The sequence below is a fragment of the Bos mutus genome, chromosome 7 (assembly GCF_027580195.1).
Source record: "Bos mutus isolate GX-2022 chromosome 7, NWIPB_WYAK_1.1, whole genome shotgun sequence".
Classification (NCBI taxonomy): domain Eukaryota; kingdom Metazoa; phylum Chordata; class Mammalia; order Artiodactyla; family Bovidae; genus Bos; species Bos mutus.
This window is the reverse complement of record NC_091623.1, coordinates 78,626,610-78,651,835: the sequence shown is the minus strand read 5'-3', so window position 1 is coordinate 78,651,835 and position 25,226 is coordinate 78,626,610. Positions and strand designations below refer to the sequence as shown.

The 25,226-nt window shown below is 38.8% G+C and overlaps 1 protein-coding gene across 6 annotated transcripts in view; it reads right to left on the bottom strand.

Annotated features, from left to right (window-relative positions):
- Nucleotides 1-25,226, bottom strand: part of NSD1 (nuclear receptor binding SET domain protein 1) — a 148,824-nt gene that overhangs the window by 6,096 nt on the left and 117,502 nt on the right. For all 6 annotated transcript variants that reach the window (XM_005904595.3, XM_070374134.1, XM_070374130.1 and 3 more), the window contains 6 exons: nt 18,292-18,448; nt 15,902-16,107; nt 12,699-12,811; nt 7,736-8,005; nt 5,335-5,451; nt 3,957-4,098 (listed from right to left, as the gene is read on the bottom strand). In XM_005904595.3, the coding sequence (XP_005904657.1) occupies nt 3,957-4,098; nt 5,335-5,451; nt 7,736-8,005; nt 12,699-12,811; nt 15,902-16,107; nt 18,292-18,448 (1,005 nt within the window). The remainder of the gene's footprint in view (nt 1-3,956; nt 4,099-5,334; nt 5,452-7,735; nt 8,006-12,698; nt 12,812-15,901; nt 16,108-18,291; nt 18,449-25,226) is intronic.

Genomic DNA, 25,226 nt, shown 5'->3' with positions numbered 1-25,226 from the left:
ATCGAGGTGTTACCCAAGTTGTTTTGAATTTTTTTTCTAACCATTCAGATTCAAATTGTATTATTACCAAAAACAACAAAATGCGATTTATGCACTGATGTGCCAGGCATCGTGAAAGCTAAGTGTGAAGGAAGCCTGTCTGTCGTCTGTCCCAAAGTGAACATCTTACCTGGCAGCACTCGAGAGACAAGTCAATACAGAATAGTATTAGGAACTCTAGACAACAAGACCTAAGCCCTGGCTTTACATCCCAGTTACACCACAGTCTAGCTGGGTGAGCTGAGCCTGAGAGTCCATTTGTTAAATGCAGATAACAATCTTACAAGCTTACTGAGAATGACATACTGCACACAGCAGGAATATGTCAACTTTAATAGGAGAATTACAAATTTAACATACAAAAATTCCCCTTTTTCTCACAAGTGCATTTCATCAAAATTGAGAGCAAATAAATCACACAAACATTCAAAATCAAAGTGTGTTAGGGAAAGCCTAACAAACAGAAGAATTTTACAGAAATATACAACGAGACTGTCCCTGGGTAGGGGTAATGGCTTACCATTAATGTACAAAGTGATAATTCTTCAGTTAAAACTGTCAAAACTGAGGAAGATTTCCCACTGCAGAATGATATATCTTCTATCAGTGAGATTAATTAATATAGATTTTCATCTAATATTGGAAAGAGATTATTATTCCTTAAATTTGGTTGAGTAAATTATAAAGCAGCCGGCTTCTATTTAGGAATTTTAATGGCACTAATGCTAGAATTACTTGTGGCCTGGTAAGAGGTTCACATTGTGAAGAGCCTGAAGGAACCACGACTGACCAAGGGTATCAGCAGGGTCACATCTAACCTCTCACACCCACTGTGAACTTACTGGACTGAATGATGGGTACTTTTATTCACACTAACCTTTTTTAAAAATTTCTGAATATATAGCTGAATTTTCACAAATTTAATGGGCTTACAATGCAACTCAACCAAATACACAAGTATAAGATAGCAGGATACTTGTTATTACCTGCTGCTCACTCAGCATCCATTATACAAACAAAACTACAGGAGGGGTTAATCAGAGGGTATCAGTGTGCACACAGGAAAGCCATTCTAGAAAAGAGTCCAAAATACAGATATCTGCAATTTGGGGGGAGAACAAAGGGCACTGGAGAAGAGATAAACAAGGAATGAGAACAACACGTGGAAGATACCCCTGCAGTTTGGGAGGACAGGAACAAGGTCGGTCAGTTCCCACACAGCGCTAGGAGCAGAGAAATTTGTGGCTGCACATGGTAGAACAGGCATCCCCACAGACACAGACTAAAGTCTGAAGTGGAAGTGTGGTACTAAAAGCAGTCAGGACAGAGATAGGCACTGAAATCATATGACTAACATTTGAATAATTAATACAGAGGAACACTGCCCCTTCTTCCCCTAGGGTGATTAGAGAGAAAACCAGGTAAAAGATGGAGAGAAAGATAAGGGCAAAGAATGCAGACAACACAGGTACGATAACACATAATTTATAGTACTTTTTTAAGGATTGGACTTCCCTGGTGGCTCAGATAGTAAAGCGTCTGTCCACAATGCCGGAGACCTGGGTTTGATCCCTGGGTCGGGAAGATTCCCTGGAGAAGGAAATGGCAACCCACTCCAATACCCTTGCCTAGAAAATCCCATGGATGGAGGAGTCTGGTGTCCATGGGGTCGCAAAGAGTCAGACACAACTGAGCGACTTCACTTTCATTTTGTAAGGATTAAACAGCAAGCTTGGAACAAAGTTTGGCACCTGATAAATGTAGCTCTTAACAGCATTCAGTTGATAATTCCTCTTACAAATCAGAAATCTACCCAATTTACTCTGAAGCCATCCATTCTAAAAACCTGATACACACTATGATTTTTAAAATCAGTTTCATTTAGTCAGCAGAACATAAGTGCACAGTGATGCTCAAATATTGTTACTTTCATCATTTAATACCTCATATGAAGCAATGCAAAACAGGAGAAAGGAACTAGTGGCTCAATTTTAAAAACAGGAAAACTGTCAAATTTTAAAATTCTAAAGAGCCTAAAAGACTCCTGGGCAGCAGTATATTTAAATTAAAGAGAAAAAATATATGGGGGAGGAGGGGGGAAGAGGAGAGGAGAGGTTTTCTACAGATGAAAAAAAAGGGAACAGACAAAAAGCTGACCAAATTACTCTTAATTTCGATTAGTGTTTCTTGAGGTAAACATAAATAACACTGACTGGGCTCATATAGGATTTCCACTTTGAGAATCATTGGACTATGCTACTGTCAATTATGAACTGCCCAAGCCGAGAGTTGCCCTCCAAGGTGCAACAACAGCAAAGACAGAACTCAGGGTAACAATGCCGCAGCAGTTGCCTGCTGAGCACAGGGTGGGCACCCAGGGACGGGGGCCGCCAGGGGCTCCACCAGTAAAGTCTGTTTTGACAAGAGGAAAAAAAACCCTACTCAGGCCAGTCTCATTTTGAGTTGGTGGGGGTGGGGGTGGGGCGGGTAGTAGAGAGAGAGAGAGACAGTGTATGTGTGCGCATGTGCTCAGTCTCTCAGTCGTGTCTGACTCTGTGCAACCCCATGGACTGTAGCCCACCAGGCTCCTCTATCCATGGGATTCTCCAGGCAGGAATACTGGAGTGGGTTGCCATGCCCTCCTCCAGGGGGATCGTTCCCACCCAGGGATGGAACCTGCATCTCTTATGTCTCCAGCACTGGCAGGAGGATTCTTTACCAGTAGCACCACCCGGGAGAGTGATCTTTAAACACTTTGCTAGTACTCCTGCAAAAACTTACTTTGAAAAATTAGGTATATCCTTACACTCAAACTTTACATAAGTCTAAATATTAAAAAAAAATTTAGAGCGTGTCATATAATATGTTTCAAATTTTTCATAAAAACCTTGACACTAAATATGAAGTTGCTTTAATTGATGGAAAATATCCATCATATACGTTTACGTTCAAACCTCTCAATCTTACCAGATGTACTTCCAGTTTACTAAACATCTGAATATTGTGCTGAACACAACAGGCTCACTTGTTCACTCTGAACTCGCAGAGGCATGGGCATCCAGGCCAGCCACAACATAAAAGTGCATTCTCCAAACGTCCAGTTCTTTGACACCCAAGAGGTGAGGGATTTTGTTTTTCTTAGCTTTGGGCTCATAAACCATAAAGTTCAGATGGGTGAGAGATGGCTATTTGGTTTACAAAATGGATGAAAGTCAACTGTGAAAGGAAACCTAGACTGCTGACGATTTTTAAGGCAGCCCAATTTTTATGGAGTTCATATAAGTTACGGAAAGGTCTGGAAATTCATTCCTTTAAAACCATACAGGGAATTATCTGGCACTTCAGTGGTTAGGACTCAGTGCTTTCAATGTCACAGCCCCAGGTTCAATCCCTGGTTGGAGAGCTAAGATCCTGCAAGCTGCATGGTGCGCCTGGAGAGCATGCCCAAACCATCATGCTAAATAAAATTAGTCAGTCACAACAAAACAATTATTATATGACTGCACTTACATGAGATTCCTAGAGCAGCTAAAAAATCAGACCCAGAAGGTAAAATGGTGGTCACTAGAGGCTGGGGGAGTGGGGAAAGAGGGAATTTTTGTTTAATGGGTATCTTCAGTTCAGGAAAAGAAAAAGTGCTGGAGATGAATGGTAGTGATAGTTGTACAACAATGTGAATGGACTTAAACGCCACTGAACGGCACACTTTAAAATGTCTAAAATGGTAAATTTCAGGTTACATGTGTCTTACCATTCCACCACCAATAAGAACAGACCTGGTACCCGCCAGGCACCACCAATATAGTCTTGTGTCCTTGGGGGTTTGCAGCCTCATTTTGGATTACAGGACAAATGGGGTTTTTAGATAATAAAAACTGGTCCTAGTCCTGGTTCCAAAATCCTTAAATGAGTCTTACCTGCTTTAATGTCACTCAGGGCAAAAAGGCCAACCCGGGTGTCTCCATTCACAGACCACTTCTGTGTTTCACAGTTAGGCTGGCAGCAATGATTCATGAATCGAGCATAGTTTCCTTTGGGGCCAGCATCAATAATCCGGTCCTAGAATTCCAAGAGATGCTGTTCAGCAGACCTCCACTATTACTGAGTAAAATTAGAGTATTTTAATAAGCTGGAGTTTCTATTTGTAAACTTTGACTTTTCCAGAATGTAGTGCCTAGACTAGCTCTAGTTATCACCACCTCGGAATCCACTGAAAACGCAAAGTCTTTGGTGGCACTTCAGAGATACTAAAGCAGGAACTCTGAGGCCCAGCAATCTATGTAGTAACAGCCCTCTCGGTGTATCCTCTTCTGAACCCTGGCTATACATTAGTAATCACCTAAGATTTTAATAATGACATCCAGACCTCATCCCAAATGATCAGAGAACCTTGAGCTGAGGATCTCACAAACCATCAAAGTACAACTGGGTAAATACAAAGTTTCACACTAAGAAAAGTCTATTATAAAAGCTGGGGACAGGGCAAAACCTAACAGAACCCAATACTCACATACAAAGAGGAATCTCAGCATACACAGAAACAAAATGCATTAGGATGCCAGAATTAGAAATAAATCCCATAAGCAACAAGGTCCCACTATATACAGCATAGGAAACTATATTTAATATCTGGTGATAAATCATAATGGAAAAACATATGTATATGTATAACTGAATTACTTTGCTGTACAGAAATTAACACACCATTGTAAATCAACTATACTTCAATAAAATATTTTTAAAATAATAAATTTTAAAAAAGAAATATGAAACATGTTGGAAATGACATATGGAAAAAAATTAAAAATCCCAAATATAATTCTAGACACTAGTGGAACACAGCTCATCAGAAATTTCAATAATTGGAGAGCTGACTTGGGTTTGTAAGATTGAGTTCTATAGTCAATTTTTATGACTTTCTCAATGTACTAACTAAATATTAACAAGTCAGTGTTTCAATCTGTAAAATAAACAGTAAAATAATTATTATTTATTTTTCTGGCTTCAAGTTTTAATCTTATAGGAAAAACACTAAAAGAACTCATCCCAAACTTATGTTGGACAGTTGAAAAGCAGCTTTAGTGCCTTTTGCTCATGGATATACAGCTAGAAATGAGTAACCTTATCCAACTCCAGGACCCTGATCAAGCAATTCCTATGAACATGGGGGAAAGACACTGTTTTATGCAGTAAAACCCTTTTTAGGCATGTATGACATGCCTACACAGAATAGCTGGGACAACACTAATTAAAAACAAGCTTATAACAGCGGAAATAGCACTTTCCATTACTTACTTTGTCTAGAGTTAGCATATAAAAATTAGTGATATCATGTTCTTGGGCATAACGGATTCGAGCTCTGCACTCTTCTTCATCTATTAGCTCACCCACATATTCATTCACAAATTCACCCTGGAACGAGAAATGACTTAAATGGCAAAAAAGTGCCAACAGTGTTCATAGGTATACCTTATTTTTAAAAAATTAAAGAAAGTAATAGATTCACAAAAGCTTCCCTGGTAGCTTAGACAGTAAAGTGTCTGCCTGCAAAGCAGGAGACCTGGGTTCAATCCCTGGGTTGGGAAGATCCCCTGGAGACGGAAATGGCAATCCACTCCGGTACCCCTGCCTGGAAAGTTCCATGGACGGAGGAGCCTGGTAGGCTACAGTCCATGGAATCGCAAAGAGTCAGACATGACTGAGTGACTTCACTCTGTACTTTTGTACTTAACAAAGGTTGTGGCTCAGATGGCAAAGAATCTGCGTGCAATGCAGGAGACCCAGGTTTGATCCCCAGATCAGGAAGATCCCCTGGAGAAGGGAATGGCTACTCCAATAGTCTTGCCTAGAGAATTCCATGGACAGAGGAGCCTGGGGGGGCTATAGAGTCAGACAGGACTAAGCGACTAACACATTCACTTCACTTATTCAAGATAAAACATAAATATGATGCTTCAACTATTAAACAGTAAGAATGATCTCCCCACTCGTACCACAGCCAGCAGCAGAAAACTTGGAATTCACCTTAAGATCAAAATGGATGTTAAATAAACTAAAGCTCCACTATAATGGTTTATCCCTTTACCTATCTAAGAACCTAAAAGTCAATTTTCCTAAACTATATTCTTTTTTCATGGAACATGCCCTGCCTACTGCCCATCCACATTTCACGCCACTGTCCTAATTATTCAGTATACTACTGTCATACTGGTTTTCTTATGTGCTGTCCCCTCTACCCAAAATGCTAAAATGTTCCACCAGCTTAAGCCAACAACTATTTATCTTTCAAGTCTCAATTTAAAATATTCTCAGAGATAAGCTAGCTTCAGGCCCTTCGTCACATGCCTACAGAACCCTTTGTGCTTCCACAGTGAGTGATTACTTGTTCAATATCTCTCTCCATCTAGAAAGTAAACTTAGGAAAGTATGGAACATGTCTTTCTTACTGAACACTGCATCACACAGCAACATGCCTGGCACAAAGGAGATATACAATAGTTACTCAGCAAATGACTAAAGGAGACCAACCAAGTCATATTCACCTCCTTTCCTAGAAATAAACTTCAATAAAATTCTTCAGAAAATATAACCAGAGTAAGACTTATTACATTCAAATGTCAAATATGATTTATTACACTCAGAGACTGTATGCTGCTGCTAAGTCACTTCAGTCATGTCGGACTCTGTGCAACCCCATAGACGGCAGCCCACCAGGCTCCCCCGTCCCTGGGATTATCCAGGCAAGAACACTGGAGTGGGTTGCCAATTCCTTCTCCAATGCATGAAAGTGAAAAGTGAAAGTGAAGTCTCTCAGTCGTGTCCGACCCTCAGCGACCCCATGGACTGCAGCCCTCCAGCTCATCTGTCCATGGAATTTTCCAGGCAAGAGTACTAGAGTGGGGTGCCATTGCCTTCTCCCAGAGACTGTATAATACGATCTATTTATCAAAAATTTGTAGGTCCTTCCAAGTTTCAAGTTGAAGATGTTACTGCATTTTCATTAGAGAAGACCTAATCCTCTTTTCCTTCATGTTCTATGAATCCAAAACTATTTTTCTCTAAGTAAAAATAAACTTTATTTCATTAGTTGATGATTAACACCTGTATCACACTCTTTCCATTCTCTCTCTTAACTACAAGTTACAGGATTTCCACAAATGAGTGGACAAAACCATAGTATCTCTATGAATTTCCCTCATTTTTTTCATCCTCATACATAATGAACATGATCAGTAAGTGAACATCATATAGAAAAGAGACCATCTAGTCTACAAGTCGGAGAAGGCAATGGCACCCCACTCCAGTACTCTTGCCTGGAAAATCCCATGGATGTGGGAGCCTGGTAGGCTCCAGTCCATGGGGTCGCTAAGAGTCAGGCATAACTGAGCGACTTCACTTTCACTTTTCACTTTTATGCAGTAGAGAAGGAAATGGCAACCCACTCCAGTGTTCTTGCCTGGAGAATCCCAGGGACGGGGGAGCCTGGTGGGCTGCCGTCTATGGGATCGCACAGAGTCGGACACGACTGAAGCGACTTAGCAGCAGCAGCAGCAGTCTACAAGTCTCTCAATTTTGGAAGGATATGGCAAGATATTATAATAAGGCTAATCCTTACACTTTAATATTAATCAGAAGAATTACTTGTATTAAGCAATTGCAAAGAAGGAAAAAAAAACTGAAGATTAAGTTTCCTCACCTTTTTAATATCTGTTTTTGTTCGGAGACCCCAGCCCCTCTGTAATGTGCGAAAAATTTCCACCTCTGGGTACTGGCGCTTGGTAAAGCACTGGTTCTGGCAGCGACCTCCAGCAGGGCACACGGTAGGGTGGCACTCATACAGCAGCATGCGGTTGATGCACTCAGAGTCTATGCCGCAGGGGTTCTCATCCGTGGCTTTACAGTTGCAACGGGGGATCTCAGACAAGTCTGCAGTGAAGATCTGTACCCTGCCAATAGGACGGTTCACCTGGAGAAGAAACACATACTACAGTACATCAGGCAAGTCAACTAAGGACAGTTCAGGGCCTGTGAAAGGCAGATTTCTTTAAAGTTGAACATCACATTTTACATGATTTTGAATTATCAAGATTTGGCAGGATTATTCATAACATCTAAAATATGGCAACAATGCAAGTGTCCACCAGTACATGAATAGATAAGCAAAATGTGGTAAAAATAATGGAGTATTATTCAGCTTAAAAATGAAGGAAATTTGACACACAATACGCAACATGGATAAACCTGGAGGGCATTATGTTAAACGAAATAAGTTAGTCAAAACAAACAAATACTTATACCACATAGATACAAAGAGATAATGGCAATAGTTATACACATGAATGCATTTAATGCCACTGAAATGTATAGTTAAATATGGTTAAGATAAAAAAAAAACCTATGTATCTATATTTTTACAATTAAAAAGGTGAAGGAAATAAAAATCTAGGCAGTTTGATATAAAAATAAAGCCTCACTCAATACATAAAATATAAATACCACAAATAGAAAAAAAAAAAAAAATCATCTCTGGGCTACCCCAGTGGCCCAGTGGATCAGAATCTGCCTTCCAATGCAGGAGACATGGGTCTGATCCCCGATGTGGAAAGATCCCACATGCCACAGAGCAACTAAGTCCACGCACCACAACTATTCAGGCTGTGCTCTAGAGCTGGGAGCCACAATTACTGAGCCCACGTTCCACAACTATAGAAACCTACACAGCCTACAGCCCACGCTCCAAAACAAGAGAAGCCACCGCAGTGAGAAGCCCTTACGTTGAAAGAAGAGTAGCCCCTGCTTGTCCCAACTAGAGAAAGCCCATGCATAATGAAGACAGAGAAAAGCCTGCATAGCAACGAAGACCCAGCACAGTCTAAATAAACATTTAAAAATAAATCATTTCTAAAAAATTCATAATTTCCAGCCTGGGTTTCCCTGGTAGCTCAGTGGCAAAGAAACCAATTGCCAATTCTGGAGACAAGAGTTCCATCCTTGGGTCGGCGAAGATCCCATAGAGAAGGAAATGGTAATCCACTCCAGTATTCTTGCCAGGAAAATCCATGGAGAGAGGAGCCTGGCAGGCTACAGTCCATGGGATCACAAAACAGTCGGACACAACTGAGCAACTAAACAAGCGAAGTCAATTGTAAATTTGAGTTTCCGCTACTGCCACATGGTGGCGCCACATTAGCTTCTATATTAAAAAAAAAAATTCACCTTTCTCAAGTGGTAAATCTTTAACATGAAAAGGTCTCTGAGTAATTGAGTTACAATATATGAAGATATATTTTAAAATTGACTATCACAACTTGAAATCTTTTTAATAGACTACAACAATGTCACCTAAGCATTCATTTTTAGTGGTGCTAGTCCTGAATATCCAATGTGGTAGAACAGAGGCCAATTGCTATGATACTGAAGCCATTACTTACTAACAACAGTGTTGGAAAAAAGTAGACATTCCACAATACAGAGAGACTTATGCACTATAAGAATGAGTCCTGGGGACCTCCCTGGTGGTCCAGTGGGAGACTCAATGCTTCCAATGCAGCGGTCGGTGGTTCAATCCCTGGTAGGGGAACTCAGACCCTATGTGTCCAGCTACATAGCCAGGGGTGGGGGATTGGGAGTCTGGGATTAGCAGATGCAAACTATTATATATAGGATGGATAAACAACAAGGTTCTACTACATAGCACAGGGAACAATACTCAATACCCTGTGATAAACCATAATGAAAATCCATGTTTTATATATATAAAACTGATTCATTTTGCTATAGGCAGAAATTACCACAACACTGTAAATCAACTACACTTCAATAAAATTAAAGGAACGAGTTTCCTCTACTTGATATTATCTAAATGGGAACAGTCAAATCACGAGTCTTCAAAAACCTATCCTATACATAAAATTTGATTGTCCAGGAATTGCATTATTTGGTGAGTCAATTTTTACTTGCAAGACCTAAATTCCAAGACTGTTGTGGGGAATAATCTACAATCTGTGTGTAAAAATATACTGTCTTCAAATGTTCTCCAGAACAACTTAAAATGACAGTAAGTCTCACTGCCAGATCTCTTCCCAGCTTCTTCAAAATACTGGTAAATGCTTGACAATGGAGGAGCACTCTCACCACATGCCACTGCAAACCACAGACCTACTAAGGCAAACTCCAAGGCGGCAGACCAGGGCTGAGCTCAATCACCTGGTCCCACATAGGGCCATCTGAATATTCACCTTGATTCAAGGTTATCTTTACCTGACACTCCCCATCCAAAATAGTTGCATTCTACTCCTTTTTTCTACATAAAGGTATGTTTCAATCATTCTTCCTTGACATCTGATCTAAACTGATATTAATCTCAAATAAGTTTCTTGCCTAACATAATATAAAGCAAGACAAAACCCCATACATGGTTAAGTAAGAACAACATAGATATATATTTGTAGCATTTACACTCACTCTGGGCTGGGGATTGACAAACCTTTTCTGTAAAGGGTCAGACAGTAAATATTTTATGTCTTCAGGACATAGATCTCTGGTGCATGTTGCTCAACTGTCACTGTAGCTCCGAAGAAGGAGCAGACCACATGTATATGAACAAGCATGGCTGGGTGCCAATAAAGCTTTAATTATGGACACTACTATTTGAATTTCATAAAATCTTCATGTGTTAGAAAAAACTCTTTGGAAAAAAAAAGTTCTTCTGGACCATGCATGGTAGGCCAGAGTTGGGACTATAATTTACCAACCCCTGGTTTAATCTTTTCCCTGGAAATACATCTTTGTTTTAAAGATGGAGAAAGAAGGTGGTGTCTAAATTTTATGATTAGATCACACAGGACATTAGTTGGTCTCTCAATACTCAGGTTCAATATGGTTGACAAGCTACCCTGAAGTGCCTAACTTCTGTTATATGTGACATCTATGACTGTGGAAACAGGAATTACTTTCCCTTTTATTGAGGATGAACTACAATTCAGTGTTGTGTTTCCATGAACAATTAACTCCATTTAACTCTCAGTCTTTGCAATTTTAAGTTTTCTTTTTTCTTTTCCAATAGTTTTAACTATTTGTAAGGACTGATATTTTAACTCATTCTATATTGCATACTACCAGGCAGATCCATTATGCTCTTTTATAAATTTAAGCTTCATTATGGAGTTTCAGTGTTCTAAACACTAAATGTTTAGTGTTTCCTTTTCCTGTATCTCATAATTCTTTACTATTTCATCACCCCATTTTGTTACTCAATGATTCCCAACTATTCTAAAAAAGACAAAAATAAGTGGAAGAACGACAGAATCGTAAAGGCTTGATGGGACAGTGAAACAGGCACAGTTTAGTTTCTGCACGGCATCACTCAAAGTACTATAATATCTTTCCAGAAAGCAGAGAAGACAGGAGATAATATCAGTATACCTTTAGTGGGATTGTTCGACTTAGCAAGTAAAAATCTAGGACATACAACTGAATTTGAACTTCAGATAAATAACAAAATAGTTTAAGAATGTCCCACAGACATTAAACACTTAAACACACTAGATTCTAAAAATGGTGGTGAAATTGATCTCTAAGTGAAAACCTCAGACTTCAGAAACTCAAAAAAAAAAAAAATCAATGAGTACACAACTAATTCATTACCAATGACAAAAATAAATATATATAGTTGTCTTATCCAGGAATGACAAACATTTCACAATAAGAACTTGGGCAATTTCATTTTGTTAATAGAGCTTACAGTATTCTTTCATGTGGTCTGATATTTGAGCACCAAAACTAACTTGATTAAAAGGTTTTCAAAAGATGTTTTAGTACTTAGTAAATTAAATTCTTCACTGGGCTTCCCTGGTAGCTCAGATGGTAAAGCGTCTGCCTACAATGCAGGAGACCCGGGTTCGATCCCTGGGTCGGGAAGATCCCTTGGAGAAGGAAATGGCACCCCACTCCAGTATTCTTGCCTGGAACATCCCATGGACAGAGGAACCTGGTAGGCTACAGTCCATGGGGTCGCAAAGAGTCGGACACGACTGAGCGACTTCACTTCACTTCAAATACTTCACTAAGATTTCTAATACGTTTGTTCCTCACTATTCCTTTATTTTTACCTCTGTAAATTCTTCATAAAAATGACTGAACAATTACAAATACACAAGGTCTACCAGACCCAGATGATAAATGACAATGACTCTTTTACCAAGTAGACTAGCATACCTAAGTACACTTAACATGAATTCTTGTGACTTTGGGAATTCTAGTCAGACTAGTCACCTAAAATATCTTTAGTATCAGCTACTACCAGAAGAAATTATCATGTGTATTATTCGCACTATCTCAGGGCCGTTTATCATTTTTTATCATGGCTCTTTGGTGCCTGCCATTCAAACCGCAAGATGTTGACTGTGAACAGAATCTATTCCATTCACTTTATGAAGACTTTCCAAAGCAACAATAAAACAGTATCATCAGACAGTTGATTTTATAAAATATCAATACAAACAATGTCCTAAAAATGGTCCTCTGGCACTTTGTTCTTGTATTCCTTTAAGCTCATGCCTCTACCTAAAAGCAACTGTGTTTGTGCTTCCAGTTCTCACCATGAACAGAGTGGGAAGGGGGCAACCTATCACATGGTCGCTCCTGAAGTCTGTTCTCACCTTTATATGTTTGTAAGGTGGTGGCTTCTTGTCATTCTTTCGATCTTCCTGCAGCTGTCTTAGCTCTTTTTGGGCCTTCAACTCCTCAAACCTTGCTGCAGCTTCCTGAAGAGCTAAGAAAACACAACACAGTCACTTTCTCTCTGGGTAGAGTGATTTTGCCTTTTCTCCATTATAAGTTGGAGAAAATTCATGTTTTAGACAAAAATCTAAGACATACATACAATTTCTATTTTCAAGTAAGTCACAGTCCCCAGGGTATTCATATATGGCATTAAAATAAAACATAACACATTACTCAATGGCCCTATATGGACTACCAGTTTCAAAGGAAAATTTAAAACAAACAAAAACATAGTTAAATAATCTGAAAAAGCTCACATATAATATCTCCTAACAACAACCAGGCTGCATCCACTCAGCAATGTCACTGCCTAGAACCCCAATTCTTTTCCTCAGACCCCAATTTTCTGCTTCCACAAATTACGTGCCTCATAGGTGTCCAGAAAATATAGTGTGTTCCTTTGGAAGAAATGAAACTTGAAGTTTTCTTTTTCTTCCTATCTATTCTCTGGAACACCTAGCCTACTCTTCTTCTAAAACTCATTCTGTAAATATCAGTGGTTATCCCAATACAGCTTCCTAGGTGGCATCAGTGGTAAAGAACCCGCCTGGCAATGCAGGAGACAGAAGAGACTTGGGTTTGATCCCTGAGTAGTAAAGATCCCCTGGAGGAGGGCATGGGAACCCATTCCAGGATTCTTGGCTGGAGAATGCCATAGACAGAGGAGCCTGACAGGCTGCAGTCCATGGGGCCACAATGAGTCAGACACAACTGAGTGACTAACACACACACACACACCAACCCTAACACAAAGACAGATCTTCACAGCTCATCTTCATTCCAGTCCTGTACTTTCATATGTTTAAAAGACTGGAGTATCTGAAAAGTCCAACAAAAACCCTAAGAATCTCATTCTTCTCCACTTAAAATTTTAATTAATCACTCTTGATTCAGGTTAAAAACTCTGAAAAGAATTCCAAAATTTCCCAGTTTCTTCTGTTGCTCTCGCCATGATCTGTCAAAACAATAAAGAATATCTTCCCTCTGATTCACCCCTTCTTTCTCCATTTCCTCATTACCATCCAGCAGTTTATGTTGCCTGCAGTTGTTCCCTCCTTCCTTTATCCTATTATTTGGCATGTGCTACCTAGCTGATCTACTTACTGTCTAAATAATCTGAAAAAGCTAAATACCCATCATCCTCTCCACCCCACGGACTAGTCCCTGTGACAGTCACATCATCTCTGCTTCAAACTACTAAAACAGCTATCTCACCGACATTTCTGGCTATATAGCCTCTCACTTTCCATGGTCCTGAAATTCTACTCAGACTGAGACTTATAAAAATCTGTTCTGACCATGTAACTAAACTACCTTATCAGTAAACAGTGGTACTCGCCCAACCCTACGCTTAAACTCTACCAAATACTTAGAGATCACTAACTCATCATGTTAGACTCAAGGTGCACTTTTACATATGCTGTCTTCTTGTTACATTTTAATGTAACTTTTTCATAGTCAGTGTAGTGGTTAAGAGTGTGGATTCTGAGGTCCAACTGCTAGAGTATGAAATCTTCCCATATCACTTACTGGCACAGGGACTTTGGGCAACAAATTAAACTTCCTTTTGGCCATGCCATGTAGCTCGTAGGATCTTGGTTCCCTCACCAGATACTGAACCTGGCCCCTCAGCAGTGAAAACACGTTGTCCTAATCACCAGAGAATTTTCCCAATTTAACTTTTATGTGCCTCAGTTTCCTCATTAGAAGATAAAGATAATAGCATCTAACTTATAGGGTTGCCTCAAAGATTTAAAGTGGGAAAACAAACTTTGAATAGGGACTGGCAAACAAAAAATGGTAATTATCTTGAAAGCATCACTTAAGAAAGAAGTCATCCACGACTTCCATACTGTCATCCTCAGCACTGTTTTGCATGCTCTTGGTTGGCTCCCACAGCATACCATGCACATTTCTGCCACAACACTCTCAAAGAACGACCATTTGACTGTGTCCTCCCACAAAACCATGTGTTCCTTAAAGGCAGAGGCATCCAGCCAGCCGAAGTTCAAGGCATAGAGAGCAGAATCACAGAGCTTCAGCAGGCTCAGATTTGCAATATTTCCTACACTCCAACTTCAGCCCTAGCCTTGATGGTGGCCAGCTCTACACAGGCAAAGATGTTGGTCACTTGGTCCTTGACCACCTGAGAGTCTAAGGCTCAAGACCAAAACTCCTGTAGTATTAGTACTGACAGCCCATATCTGCACAGAAAGCACATTCCAACAGGTAAATGAGGACCCTTGAAATAACAGGAGGCAAACAAAACTTCTGTCAAACTTGTTCCTTATGTACATCATCTTCATTCCCCATCTAAGAAGTTCTACCTGCTTGGAATCTCTTCACCTCATTATGTAGACAAAATATTACACATCACTGTCCAAACATATTCAAATAATAAGAGATACCTGTATTGCCTTTTAAAGGACAGCTAAAGGAAGAAGCTAATTATCATCGATGGGATACTATATGTGTTGCAGGCTGATTTTTATATTATCTCACTGAATTCTCAAAGCAACTCTTACTCATTACATAGGGAGAGATATCGCTGTCAGACCCTCCTGGCCTCAAAAAAGCCTCTTCCCCTTCACTGCTAGGCCAGCTTAAAAAAAAACTCTTGATTTAGAAAATGTATGTGCTTTCACTATCTTATATTGTTCTAAAATTTTGGTTGAATTTTATTTCTTCTTAACAACAACAACAAAAAAAACAACTCTCCTTGGAACAAATGTAGCTCTGCTAGAGATTCTGGTCCTTGCCAAGCAAACTGAAGTATTTATTCTATAAAACAGTTCCAAAACTCCAGTACTTACTTGATGGGATGCTGATAAAACAGGATTGATAAGAAACACCCCTTAAGGAAATTCTAGTTAAGTAAAGGTTAGCTTCAAAAATACTGATTTATATGGGTCAACTTGTCTGCAAAATTCTATAGCTGCAGCCACATACTGCTCCAGAGGGTAGAACACAGCTGCTAATAGACTGTATATAAATTCTAAAACATTTAATTCAAACAGAGAGCAGATACTCAGGCAACAGAGATCTACATTGGCCTAAGAAACAAAAAAGATAAAGTTACCTTTTTTGTATGTCCCGTCGACTCCTTTGCCCATCTTATCCTTGCTGCTCACATCCCCCTCCATGTAAGGAAAGACTCGGGCCTGGTGAGTCCACAGATAGTCATTAGACCCAAAGAAGAGCACAGGGAACTCGCCTACATCATGTCTCATCTTGTCAATATTGGAAGGTACAGCTCGAGGATGGCAGATCTCAGCTGGCCACCACCTGGAAAATGTAAAAACAAGGAAGAAAACCTCTAGAAGGCTGCAAGGCACTAAAAAGAATCCTACTTTGGAGAGAGGAATAAAGAATAGCAATGTCTCCCTAACCTACATTAATGTCTGACCCAGGGCATCCTTACAATATAACTAGAGAAGAAACAAGCAGTATGTGCCAAAAGCCTGGAGAGGCCGCCCTCACGCACATGCTCACAGACCCAAACATATGCCCTCAGATTGCTGTTCTACGTCAAGGAATGTATAATAGGAAGTAATTAGAGACATGGACAAAACTTTACGACTATAGTGTTCACTGAGGAATCTGAAAAAATGAAAATCTGTAAACAATTTAAATATTCAACATTAAGGGAATGATGGAAGTTGCTGTGGGACACTATACAACAAAATATAAATTGGCCTTTAAAGAGGGCAACTTTGAAAAATTACTAGAAGTATACAAAAATGGAACCCCCCAAATAATACCCCACCCCCATCAGCTTGGCAAAGCAAGCATATAAATTACAACAACAACCTTTAGGAAGACAATGCTATTCTACTGTGAGAATGCGGTAAATAAACTCCCGTGCATATATACCAAGAAACACAGACAAAATGTTTATAGTTCAAACATGAGAATACATAAATAAATAAATACACCACACTGCATGTAAACATAAAGGAACACTCTGGAAGAGTGAAATACAAATGAACCGAGCACTGCACTAACCATAATATCTAAGGAGCAAAAGAAGAAATAAAAAAACATGCTGCAAGAAAATACAGCAACAATTCCTTTATATAAAGGACTAAAACATATAGAATCAAACACACATATGGTAAATGTATACAGTCAGGCAAAGAAAAAACACAAAATGCAGTACTGCAGTTACTTCTAGGGATGGGGAGAGAAGATTCAGATAGGGGCAGAGAGGGAACCTCAAAGGTGCTATTTTTTTAAACTGGGAGGTACACACACAAGTATTTCTTTAAAATCATGCATGTTATTATATTTTTTGTGCACTCAACATCATGTGAAATTCCGGGCTGGATGACTCACAAGCTGGAATCAAGAGAGCTGGGAGAAAAATCAACAACCTCAGATATGCAGATGATAGCACCTTAATGGCAGAAAACAAAGAGGAACTAAAGAGCCTCTTAATGTGGGTGAAAGAGGAGACTGAAAAAGCTGGCTTAAAACTCAACATTCAAAAAAGATCATAGCATCCGGTCCCATCACTTCATGGCAAACAGATGGGGAAAAAGTGGAAACTGTGACAAATTTTCTTGGGCTCCAAAAGACTGCAGCCACAAAATTAAGCAACACTTGTTCCTTGGAAGAAAAGCTATGACAAATCTAGATAGCTATTAAAAAGCAGAGACATCACTTTGCCAGCAAGTCCATATAGTCAAAGCTATGGTTTTTTCAGTAGTCATGTACAGATATAAGAGTTGAACCATTAGAAGGCTGAGCACTGAAGAATTAATGCTTTCAAACTGTGGTGCTGGAGAAGACTCTTGAGAGTCCTATGGACTGCAAGGAGATCAAACCAGTCAACCCTAAAGGAAATCAACTCTGAATATTCACTGAAGGACTGATTGATACTGAAGCTTCAAAACTTTGGCCACTTGATGCAAAGAGCCAATTCACTTGAAAAGACCATGATGCTGGGAAAGATTGAAGGTAGGAGGAGAAGGGGATGACAGAGGATGAGATGGTTGGATGGCATCACCAACTCGATGGACATGAGTCTGAGCAAACTAGGAGATAGGGAAGGACAGGGAAGCCAGGCGTACTGCAGTTCATGGGGTCACAAAGAGCTGGACATGACTCAGTGACCAAACATCAACAATATGCAATACAAGTAATTTTAAAAAGAAAAAGCAACACATACAACTGGGTACAAATAACAATAGGTCAGTTATCTTGAAGGTGCATGTATTGGTGTGTCTGAAAGTAAATATGCCAAAATGTTAGCGATGCATCTTCATTGTTTGTGATATTATGGGTTTGTTTTCATTAATAAAGCTTCTACAGATGATATATAGTTTAGTATATAGTTTTTTTCTTTTATGATGGAAAGTTAATGGGGGAGTGGGTAAACCTTCTTTAATTAGGCCATTTATTTAAAAAGTTAAACACAAGAAACACAGGCTGGTGAAAGAACTGTCAGTCTCCTTCATGCTTACTCACCTGTATCTTCCAACTTTTACCCAGACAATTTCTCTGTAATGTGGCTTTTTGCCTGCCTTACAGTCATTGCAATACCAGTTTCCTTCAGGGATATCAATGTTCAGGCATTCACGATGAAAAGCAGCAGGGCAAGAATCACAACACAGAAGGCTGCCTCCTGTGGGAATCAAAAAATCTGGCACTCAGAATCACAAGGCTGCATACAAGGACCCAGCTGAAATAGGTTTTGCTCAGTTCCTAACCAATTATCCTGCAGCCCAGGGCTTGGTAATTTAATTAGTTATTTACAAAGACTTTTATATAAGAGTATTCCCTCTCCAATGTACTTGAACCATACCCCTGGGGATCTGTTAAGAGTCACAGCAAATCATGAGATCTTACTGGCAAAATTAGGTTAGGGCAATGAGGGCAGAAGTAAATCCCTAAAAGTCATGTATGTACACAACCCGCCTCCCCACCAACTTCTTCCTCTTCATTAAAAGACAACACATTATAAATAAATATCAATGATACACAATGACCAGAGTATAAAGAGCACAAGCTTTAAGTGATATCAGATTTGAACTCTAAGACATATCAGTCTGGGGAATTCACTTTCCTTGCTGAACTTTAACTTCTTCAATGGTAAAGTATTTTCTGCAATGAACACTAAATAATCATACCTATCTGAGAACTAAATAAGAAAATTAATTGCCCCACAGTGCCTGGCACATTAGTAGTCTCTATAAGGTCAGTTCTTTCTCTTTTTTTTAAATTACTTTTTAATCATTTTTTGTTGGGTTCTCTCCTAACACCTTAAGGGCCCTTTGCAGAATAAACTTTATAAATGCATAAAATTAATACAAGAACATAGAATAAAATGAACAGAATGTTAGAACAAGACAGTAGAATTATATACAGTCCTCTGTAACACACAAGTAAGATCTAGCAGTAGTAATGACTGGACACAAGGTTTCAAGATATCTATAATAATATCTGATTTTTACTGGTGACAGAAATCACATGTACTACTGTGATTTTTTGCCTGAACTTCAGTTAGACATAAGATCTCCCCTTTCCTGCTAAGTTTTCAGATACCAGATTAATTATATACATTGCAACGAGAATGAATTTTCACTTCTTAAAAGATTTTTACTCAAAATGACTCAGTTTACATATCTGAATGTGAAACATCATGGTTACAGATAAAGAATTTCAGGTAAAGAGATTTCACGTATACGTAATATGATAAATGCCTTATTTATCTCATGCCAGAAACTAGCATGTTCAAACACGCTAGACTCAAACATGTAATTGCAAGTTTCATCCTGAAGAGATAATGAAGGACAAAGCCATAAGCAAGGTATACATGTGCATCTTCCTGGTTTAACTGTGCTTCTTTTCCCACATAAAAATCTATGAAAAACTTACTTTTGTGACACCATCCTCAAATGATTTCTACTGGGCCTTTCCTTTTCTCAATAAAAGAAGTTTTGGGGCATTTGTTTTGTTGCGTCCAGAAATGTGCTTTTAAGACCCAACTCTGGCTTCAACTAGAGAAAATCTCCTGTTTTGTACACTGGAGTTCAGATTCAGAATAAGGCTTCATTTCATAAGAGGTTCTGTTGCTACAAAACAAGTTTCCAGAACTTGTTTATTTAACACATATAGGCTGTACTCTATGCTCTCAAAAGTCATATTTGGCTATCCTTGTACATTTTATGGAGAGGGCAATGGCACCCCACTCCAGTACTCTTGCCTGGAAAATCCCATGGACGGAGGAGCCTGGTGGGCTGCAGTTCATGGGGTTGCTAAGAGTCAGATATGACTGAGCGACTTCACTTTCACTTTTCACTTTCATGCACTGGAGAAGGAAATGGCAACCCACTCCAGTGTTCTTGCCTGGAGAATCCCAGGGACGGGGGAGCCTGTTGGGCTGCCATCTATGCAGTTGCACAGAGTCGGACACAACTGAAGTGACTTAGCAGTAGCAGTAGTAGTGCATTTTATAGATGGTATAAACAGTCAGCACAAGACATAGAGTCACATGAGTTTAACCACCCCAATAATGGAATACCCTCTAGAAAATTCCTCTCTATGCTTATGTATCTGCTGAGTCAAAATTTAATAACATGCTAATTACATGGCCTTTGTAAAACAGAAAAAAAAATCCGCCTTTTATTCACCTGATATTCATGACAACAAAATATATACAATAAGGCATTTGAATTAGGGCTTCAAAGAAGGCATGGGAAAAAAAGTCTGGATTGAAGAATAACCAGTGATGAAAGGCCAAGGGTGGGAAGCACAACAGTTTTGCTGGGAAGGACATAATGGGATGAGCTAAGGGAGGATATGAAAAGAAACTGACAGGATTACTCTGGGTGATGAATGGGAGACAAGCAGGAGGATCTGTCTGGTGGGAGTAAAGGAAACACATAGGAAAAAGAGAGGAAGAAAAGAAGGAAAATCACATGAACCATCTTAAGAAACCAAAAGATGAAAAGATGGTATTTGGTGCAATAAGGTAAAAGAAAATAAAGTGTAAATAGATTCTTGAATCCTAGTAATAGATTACTTTCTAATTTATGATTTACCATATTATTACCCTAACACTGATAACCACCTTCAGTTTTCTCCTACACATGGACAAAAAAAAAATGACTTAAGACTACTCTTTCCTTGTCTTGTAACAGCAGGATAATCTTAGATACTCAGGCCTTTTAATAAAACAGTTTGCCAATTACATGGCCTTGGTAGAAAAATCTTCCAGGAACATGTTATAATCTTGAAAAATAAGGAGATTCCCAGCGAACTTTTGTTGATATGGGCTAAAAATAGTATTAATTCATTAAAAAGTAACAATGAACCTATTATGTTAACATTAAGTAACACTTTAATGGATAACTTGGTGATTGTGAATAGTGCTGCTATGAATATTGGGATGCATGTATCTTTTCAAATTAGAGTTTTCATCTTTTTTTGGACACATGCCCAGGAGTGGGACTGCTGGATCATATGATTAACTCTATTTTTCGTTTCATAAGGAACGTGCTTCAGAAGATAAAGACTCTGCCTGCAATGCTAGGAGACCCGGGTTTGATCACTGGGTCAGGAAGATCCCCTGGAAAAAGAAATGGCAAGCCATTCCAGTATTCTTGCCTGGAAAAGTCCATGGACAGAGGAGCCTGGTGGGTTACAGTCCATGGGGTAACAAAGAGTCGGACACGACTGAGTAAACATTCTATGCTGTTCTCCATACACCAATTTACATTTCTACCAATAGTGTAGAAGAGTTCCCTTTTCTCCACATTCTCTTCAGCATTTATTATTTGCAGACCTATGATTTTGATCAGTGGCCATCATACTTTTTTGCAAATATTTTTTTACTTGAATTTGTTGCAAAATGTGATCTGGTGAAGAAAATCTGGTCTCTCACAAATGAACAGTTAGAGAAAGGGTACTGTAATTCTTCTTCTTTGATACTATACACTAAAACCTCACAGGGTAAACCTTAGTTGGTGTCAACTCTGAAACTATAACAATAAACTTTCAGTACTATTACATTAAAATTCATTGATCTGTCTTGCACTTTGAATGGATCCTTTACATATGCCTGGTTTTTTAACATCATGCATTGTTCCTATGGAAAATATTAGTTAACTGAGTCTGGCAGATCTTCCAAATACTTTTAATACTTATTTCTATTTATTTATTTGGCTGCACAAGGTCTTAGTTGTGGCACACTGGATCGTCAATCTTCACTGTGACATGTGAACTCTCAGTTATGGCATGTGGGACCTTGTTCCCTGAAGAGGGATTGAATTTGCGGCCCCTGCACTGAAAGCATGGGACCAACAGACCACCAGGGAAGTCCCAGACCTTCCATATTCTGACCTGTTTCATTACATACTACTAAAATGTCACATTTATTAGTGTCACCGTGATCTCATCAGTAAATACTAGGAAGTCATTAAGCTCAGAGTCAGTAGGTATAGGTTTTCCAAAATTCTAATTTCCACTAAAGAACTCAAATTTTATCATTGGCAACACTTTGTCAGTTGTTTTCCCTTGAATTGACATGCTCATTTTTAATCCATTCCAAGAAAATATCTGACAAATATCCAAGAATGAAGAGCCATGGTTTTTCAGTAATTTTTAAGACTAAAAATGGTGTTCCACAAACAAGGCAGGTAGTTCAGATTGCAACTCAATTACATGAATGCTTAACTTTAGATCATGATCAGTATGCAACAGAACTGCTTTATGTATACCTAAAACCACATCTATGTGAGAGTTGATATTTAATAAACTTTACTTACTTTTTGCATCACTGATTCGATGCACGTGAGTTTGAGTGAACTCCGGGAGTTGGTGATGGACAGGGAGGCCTGGTGTGCTGCAATTCATGGGGTCGCAAAGAGTCGGACAAGACTGAGCGACTGAACTGAATTGAACTGAACTGAACTTACTTTTTAAAATCAAAGACATTGTGGGACTTCCCTGGTGGTCCAATGGTTAAGCCTCTGTGGTCCCAATGCAAGGGGCCTGGGTTCGATCCCTGTTCAGTGAACTAGATCCTGCATGCAGAACTAAAGAGCCCGCATACTGCAACTAAGACCCAGTGCAGCCAAATAAGGAAATAAATATTTTTAAAAACTAAATAAATAAAATCAAGGATACTGTTACGTGAAACTTCCATGTTTTTACTGCAAGTGGGTAAGTGACACAGAACACAGTTACTGCTTTTACTTGTACAGTTTAGAACCACCACCTGGATTTGTGTTAAGGTGTTGGTAGTTTTACTACTGGCTATATACCACTAGTGCAAATGTCAACAAAGTAAAAAAGGCAAGTAACATCTAGGAATTATTATGAAAAGAGCTATGATGTCATGAAGGCTTCTGAACGTGTCTCTGGGTCCTCTCCACTTCCCAAGGATTCATGGCTCACATTTTCAGAGCCACTGCTACAGCTACTATGTTTTCTTGGGTACTCATTACTATGCCACAACTTAAGACTGCCATCACATAGAAACCACACTACTTTTGAAACCATCTCATACTACTTATGTAATTAAAAACAGTCTAGTGCTAAAGCTGTTTTATCTCCCCATTTTCATGAAACATGGAAAAGTTTTGGAGCCTGCATTTCAGCCTCTCAGACAGATGTCTATTTTCATTCTAAGAGACAAGACAATCACAAAGCTAACATGTCTAAAACCAAATCCAGCACAATCCTTTGTGCAGTAAAATATCCATAACTACATAAAAATTCCATTTCTACCCGAATGATTGCATTTAATACTCTGTTTATTCTATATTAGCACCATAACTTAAGGATGTATTGATGCAAACCCTAGTCATGTTACATAAATCTTAAGAGCAACAACAACAAAGTCCTGATTGACCATTTTCCATTACATAAAGCAGTCATAAAACTTTTTTTGGCTTTAGCACTCTTTAGTATATACAAATTTTTCAAAAGGGATGCTAATTCAAATACAAATGCTGACTCTTAAAAATTAATCCCTCAGAATGTTTGCAACCAGTCAAATTTTCATGCAATTGTATCACCAGTAAGTAGATCTTAAGAAATAGAAAAGTCAAGAAAATTGTTTCCCTCAAATTACTAACCAACAAATATTAGTCAATTTGAGAAGGAAATAAAAAAACTAGATAAAAGGATGTTGGTACCACCCTCAACACTAAAAATTAGTAGAGTAATATCCTTAAAAGTTTTAGAAAAAGAACAAGTGGCCAACAATCTTATAGTAGCCCAATGTATGCTTCTAGAACAGAGGTAAAAGTTGAACAGTCTCAAGCAGAGAAACGCAGGCCTCCTGGGTGCTTCTCAGAAGTCTGGCCAACTAAGAGAAAAATTGAAATAAGGAATTCAGAACTATAAGCACCACAGTAAACAGACTGGTGGAGTACTAAATATTCCAGTTAATGTAACTAGCAAAAATCAGGCTGTGTTTAAGAAGGAAAATATTGATTCTGCTCTAAATTAGAAGTAAGTATGTTTTAAGTAGGGGATGTAGGGGAGATACAGATAAAGGCATATAACTTATTCTTCCTTCATAGAAAACTTTATAGAAACTAATATATGTTGTAGTGAGGAAATATTTAACAGAAGTTCATAAATTCTTTTACTTTCCCCTTATTTATTCCCTTTTAAATATAAAATTGATTTTAAAAAACCACACACAATCACGTAACACCATCTTCTAGAGCTATTTCTATCCAAACTTCTGCCCCTTCTACTTACTTATATGCACCTCTGTCTGGAGTGTTATGACCTAATATTAAGCAATGTTTTTTTCTGATATAGGACTTGGGGCTATTTAGGGTTTTTAAAATTTCTTATTTACTTCCAATTTATTTTTTACTCGCCTCCACCTTTACTGAGATATAATTAACATATAATATTGTGTACATTTAAAATGAACAACATATATGTACTTGATATGTATATATACTGTGAAAAGATTACCACAATAATATGAGGTAACACATTCAATACCTCACGGACTTCCCTGGTGGTGTGGGGTTAAGAATCCACTTGCCAGCGCCAGGGATGCAGGTGTGATCCCTGGTTCAGGAAGATTCCACATGTCGCGGGCCAACTAAGCCCCATGTGCCACAACTACTGAAGCCTGTGTGCTCTAGAGTCTGCACGCTGCAACTGTTGAGCCTGTGCTCCACAACAAGAGAAGCCACTGCACCACAAGAGAGCGCAGCATGCAGCAACAAAGACCCAGCACAGCCAAAAATTAAAAACACCTCAAACAGTTACAATTTTAATCAGTGTGTCTGTGTGAATTTAAGATCTGATTTCCCAGCAACTTTCAAAAATATAGTATCATTAACTATAGTCACACACACACACACAAAAACTATAGTCACAATATTGTACATTATATCCCCTAAATTTATTCATTTGACAACAATCTC